Source organism: Triticum urartu, chromosome 6 (assembly GCF_003073215.2).
Source record: "Triticum urartu cultivar G1812 chromosome 6, Tu2.1, whole genome shotgun sequence".
NCBI lineage: Eukaryota > Viridiplantae > Streptophyta > Magnoliopsida > Poales > Poaceae > Triticum > Triticum urartu.
In genome coordinates, this window is record NC_053027.1 from 17,578,400 (window position 1) to 17,584,612 (window position 6,213).

A 6,213-nucleotide genomic window follows, 5' to 3' on the forward strand; every position below is an offset into this window, starting at 1 on the left:
GTAAATATTCATATATTGGAAGGTTATATTCGGACATCGGAATGGTTCCGAGTGATTCAGGTATTTATCCGGAGTACCGAGGGGTTACGGGAACCCAAGCCCCCCCCCCCCCGGGGGGAAGTGTTGGACCAACATGGGCCTAAGGGAGAGAGGGAAACCCGCGGGGGGTGGCCGCGCGCCCCCCTCCTAGGGAGTCTGAATAGGACAAGGAGGAGGGGGCGATGCCCCCCTTCCCTTTCCCTCTCCCTTTCCTTCCTATTCCCTCCGATGGAGAAAGGAAAAGGAGGGCGAATCCTATTTGGACTAGGAGTCCAAGTAGGACTCCCCCCTTGGCGCGCCCCTCCTGGCCGCCGGCCTCCTCCTCCCCCCTTTATATACAGGGACGGTGGGCACCCCAAAGGCACAGAAATCTCTTAGCCGTGTGCGGTGCCCCCCTCCAAAGTTTACTCCTCTGGTCATAGCGTCGTAGTGATTAGGTGAAGCCCTGCGCGGATCACATCACCATCACCGTCACCACACCGTCGTGCTGTCGGAACTCTCCCTTGACCCTGGATCAAGAGCTCGAGGGACGTCATCGAGCTGAATGTGTGCTGAACACGGAGGTGCCATATGTTCAGTACTTGGATCGGTTGGATCGTGAAGACGTTCGACTACATCAACCGCGTTAACCTAACGCTTCCGCTTTTGGTCTACGAGGGTATGTGGACACACTCTTCCCCTTTCGTTGTTATGCATCTCCTAGATAGATCTTGCGTGATCGTAGGATTTTTTTTAAATTGCATGCTACGTTCCCAACATGACGGGCATCAAAACAGACACACCACCGGTAAAGACAACAGACTGTGGTAGGTGGACGGATCTGTCTACCACTTGTACCTTACTTACCAGTGGCGGGTGCGATAGGTCGCCAGCCACTACTAATTGCCTACCACTGGTAACATGTTAGCAGTGGTGGGCGCCCTCCACTGCCACGCGCGACACAATTGAGCCATGTGTGCATGCCATTGCTTGCTTGTTCTACGGTAGTGACCATTTTACTACATTGAGGTGTATAAATATTATCATACAAGATAAATTTACACTGCACCTATATACTATGACAAGAAACAATATTATATACTCCTTCCGTTCCAAAATAGATGACTTAATTTGTATTAACTTTAGTATAAAGTTAATACAAAGTTGGGTCATCTATTTTGGAACGGGGTAGTACATAGTAAAGATGCCTAAGTCAAGTATTTAGTGAAATATTTATGTACTTGCAACATGAACATATGAAATCTTATTCATGTATTAATGTCATATTTTTTGGGGTCTAAAATAAAGTGTTCTACAACATATTTATTTAGTATATTATAACTAAAAATAGTTGTTGTACTAGCATATATTGTACGTATTAATACTAAAAATTGTTATAAGCAATCAAAATTGTTCATGGTTATATCTTTTCTTATTTGGTGTTGTGTTTTAATAGCGATACAATTATTTTTCTTGTTTTATAAAAGAATCTTTGTTGTACTAGCATATATTGTACGTATTAATACTAAAAATTATTATAAGCAATCAAAATTGGATGATAGAGACAACATTAATTGATCATGATTATACCTTTTCTTATTTGGTGTTGTGTTTTAATAGCAATACAATTCTTTTTCTTGTTTTATAGAAGTAAATTGTCTATATTAGCTATATACTATCATAGACATCACCTTCCAGAAGGTAAAGTAATATTGCTTGTTGTATAATAGAACACATGGACGGTCCATATATGTTTGGGGGATGTTAAAATCGCTACCTATACACAGACCGCTAATTTCTCTTCATGATATCATTTCTACCTTTCCTACTAAATTTCACTGGGTATGACGCGTCCGTGAGGATGCCACAGATGCCTTCCTTGGGCTGACCTCTCACATCGCGTGCTATGCGGATGTAGCCGTTTTCACCCCAGTCTGCCCCCCATGAGTTTTTCACGATCCAATATTTTATGGGAGTCTTATACTCGTGTTTATCCGTGGTGCCATAGCCCACCACCGTCATTTCGTGGTCCAGGTTTGTCCCGCATGGCCCCACGAAGACGCCTCGCCCATAGCGTTGGAAGGCCGTCGAGCTTGAATCAACTCCGACCACCACGGGTTGGGCCGCCACCGCCTGCTCCAACGCCGCCACCTCATTCGGCGCCACCTGTTTGTAGCCATCGATGGTGACGACCGTGTTCCGGTTTGGCTTGGGCACCGAGCAATGGCCATCCTGATGGCCAACATACGGGTACTTAGCATCTGTTTCGATGCCGCCCGATTGCATTATGTACTTGAAGGCTAACTTCGCGAATCCTCCTTTACACCCCCCGTTCCCCTTGTCGCAGTCCACGAGTTGTTGCGTGGACAACGACGTCAGGTTCCGAGTCCTGATGGAGTTGATGCCCTCCACCACCGCCGTTGCCGCGAAGGCCCAGCAGGAACCGCAATGCACTCCCTGTAGCTTCACGTTCGTCACCGCGGACGGGCGTCTGCGCCAATCCACGGATGACGGGAGGCCCTTGCGGGCGTTGATGGCGTCATCTGTGAATCGGTCCTGTCGCCGATGCTTACGGCTATCAGACTTGATGTTGGAGCAGTGACCATACGCGCGATGGACCTCTTCATCGGTCATGTCGCCGAAAAGGTTGAGGCTCAGCTTGTAGGGCGCGTCACCTTGGTTGAACTTGTGGATCATGTGTGCATTCTCCTTGAACACGTTGAAGCGCCGGGTCTTGTCGTTGAGGTCCCGTGCCACCCTGTAGTGCTCGCACCAATGCTCATACAACGCCCACAAGGAATCCTCCGACGCCAGGTCCTTGTCCTTGATGTCCATGCCGAGCGCCCCGGACGTAGTGGTGGCCAGCACAATGGCCACGACCAGCATCATCTCAAGTGCTCTTTCCATTGTTGTGTGGTTACTGCGAGTGTCCTAGATATGTAGCGATGGCCTCCTTATATAGGAAATTCCCATCGTGGACGTACGCTAGTAGTGGAACAACCATTTAGGCAAGGTTGTCACTGAAAATATCGTGCTGCATGGTGAATCGGATAGTAATTGTGCAAATCTTGTGCATAATAAATCTTGTGTATTTCATATAGATCTCGATCGATCCTAACCTATTCTGATCGTCTAGGGAATAAAGAACCATGGACCATGCATGCAGCCTTCGAGAAATGGCAAAGAAAAAGTAAATGTGAAGATCCTCTTCGTGCTACTCACACCTAGAAAATCTGTCTATTTATATATTGAAACAAAAGAAGCAAATGATTCACCAAATTCGTTTCACATATGCTAAAATTATCTTATATCAATTGATTGTAAATTTTAATGGTCCAAAATTTCCAAGTGAATAAATGTATATCCTGGTTCATTCGATGCTATGGACATGATCCTTTGATTCCTATTGACCTGCATATACACATGTAACTTTTTTCAAAAGGAGGATATTCCTCGGCCTCTTCATCAAGACGATGCATGCAGCCATATATTATTAATAGTACAAAATCCAACAGTCGAACGTCATTGATCCGGAAAAAAGCAAAAAATAAACCCTGAGGCCGTATACCTCGCGACAGTAGCTCCCCAGATGTACACATGTAACTATAGTCTATGTATGACGGTCAAGTCAAATGTACCACTTACGGACAGGTGTTACAGAAAGCATGCCAGCTGATGTGGCAGAACGAGAGAACGACGTGAGCCAGAATTCACGCACAGTAAAAAAAAGAGCTCACGAACGGGCTGACGTCATCAACCATCGGCCATGCGCCGTCCTCGCCAACTATGCTCCTGCTACCATTGTCATCACGGGCAAGACCGCCGGGCTTCGTGGCGTCCCCTACTCCCACGCTCACCTAAATTGGGCCGTTGAACACACCCCATCACTGCAGTCGCGCCCTTGCAAGCCTGTTGACACCACGTCGCCACCCAGGCGGATGCTGACCTCGCGCCACTTTTCGAGGTTCCGGAGGACAGGATCCTCGGCACGTTGGCTTTATCCCCGCCTAGGCCGCTGGTCCGTTACGAGGGAGTACTAGTACACATCAGTACGAATACGTAAAGTGCAGACCACTTGTAGACCTATGTTGAAACTAATGGCCTAGCAGGACACCTTTCCAGCCCAAAGCCCAACGTGAGAAAGTATCGCTAGTTGTACACATCACAAAGAAAAGAATTACGTGCATCCGTAATATCAGGCAATCAGTTTCCTATCTACCCTGTAATTTCGTTCGTGGGCATCGTGGCTTCTAGGTCTGCTGGCACCGCAAGGCCCTACGCCACCGTCTCTCGACTCTCGCTGCTTCCACCGCCGTCTCTCGGCTCTCGCTGCTTCCGCCGCTGTGTCACAGGGTAGAGGGCACTCCACTGTCCACTCCGGCGACTGAGTCCACAATGGGGATCATGCTGGTTTGTCTGCTGCACCGGCATCACGCACCACAAGATCTGTTTCAATGAACCAAAGGTACATCACTAGCAAATAATAATCTTTTTGAATTAATACAATTCCGTTGAAGGCAGTGGTTTAGAATTTACTAATTAGATACAGTAGAATTACAATTTAAGAATCTAATTTTACTGCTCGTTTATTTCAATCACTGAATGATGAAGAAAGAATACAACTAAACATATTTGGTTTTCAAGCCCGTTGCTTCTAGCCCAGACTGTCATGGCAAATGCAAATCTTTCTACATAATAATTCAAACCCAAGTCCAGTTGATGTGCAACTCACGGATATGTAGTTTTCTTTTATATATTTCTCCCTCCGCCCCAAAATAAATGTCTCAACTTTACTGGGACAAAGAGAGTACTGGACGTATGTTGCAATACAATGAAGTTACATTTTTGAGACTATATTATTGTGTCGTGTCTCTCGAACAATTATTATCTTCCTCGCCCCCCTCATGTCTGAATCCTGGCTCCGCCCCTGGGACTGGCAGTCACAGATGCTAGGAAAGGAGATAAGGGCCTTAAGGGGTGGCGGCCCCCCTCCCCTGGCAAGTCCGAATTGGACTAGGGAGGGGGCGGCGCCCCCCTCTCTTTCCTTCTCCCTCTCCTACTCCTTTCCTCTTCCCCCTCTTGGAAAAGGAAAGGGACTACAACTAGGATTGGGAATCCTAGTTAGACTCCCCCTATAGGCGCGCCCCTCCTAGGCCGGCCCCCTCCTTCTCCCTCCTTTATATACGTGGCCAAGGGGGCATCCCAAGACACACAAGTTGATTTCTTAGCCGTGTACGGTGTCCCCCTTCACAGTTTTCCATCTCGGACATATCGTCGTAGTGCTTAGGCGAAGCCCTGCGCCGGTAACTTCATCATCATCGTCACCACGCCGTCGTGCTGATGGAACTCTCCCTCGGTCTCAACTGGATCAAGAGTTCGAGGGATGTCACCGAGCTGAATGTGTGCAGATCGTGGAGGTGCCGTACATTCGGTACTTGGATCGGTTGGATCGCGAAGACGTTCGACTACATCAACCGCGTTAGTAAACGCTTCCGCTTTCGGTCTACGAGGGTACGTAGACACACTCTCCTTGCTCGTTGATATGCTTCTCCTAGATAGATCTTGCGTGATCGTAGGAATTTTTTTAAAATACTACGTTCCCCCACAGTTGGGCGGCGTGACGCGGGTGGCCGGCGAGCACAACCGCCTAGGGGCGAGCACGATGACATGGGTGACCGACTATTGCTGATGGCACTACTTTTGCAGTCGAATTCGAGACAAGACAATCTAATGACATAGGATGGTTTGATCTAAGCACGCGAGGTGACAGTTTGAAATTTGGGCAGTCGACCGGCGCCTAGAGTTGGCCCTTCAAAAAGCGTGTGTAATCGTATCCTGCAAAAAAAACGTGTGTGGTCTGCCTAGGGCGCTGTGACGTCCGGATAATTAAGCTACAGTAATTCTCTGTTAATGATGCCACGTCACTTCGATTACTATCGCTAATCTCATGTTAGTTCGAAACCGATTCAAATTCAAATTTAAAGTATAGACGAACAACAAAAGTTTTTAAACAATAAAACTAAAATGTTCTAGAGGTACCAGATGATGCATAAATAATTATGGTGGAGAAACCAAACTTTGTTATAAAGTTTAAAGGCTCTAAATTAATTTAAAAAAATGGCTAAAAATAAATATTTAAATGCCTTCTAAATTTATAGAAGTGCAAAATATTTCGTTTAGGTACCAAACTTTTTG

At 46.8% G+C, this 6,213-nt stretch overlaps 1 protein-coding gene across 1 annotated transcript; it reads right to left on the reverse strand.

Annotated features, from left to right (window-relative positions):
• Positions 1-1,738: 1,738 nt before the first annotated feature.
• Positions 1,739-2,930, reverse strand: LOC125517157 (ervatamin-C-like). Its single transcript, XM_048682344.1, has one exon. The coding sequence runs from the start codon at positions 2,923-2,925 to the stop codon at positions 1,810-1,812; it is 1,116 nt and encodes a 371-aa protein (XP_048538301.1). The 5' UTR covers positions 2,926-2,930; the 3' UTR covers positions 1,739-1,809.
• Positions 2,931-6,213: the final 3,283 nt, after the last annotated feature.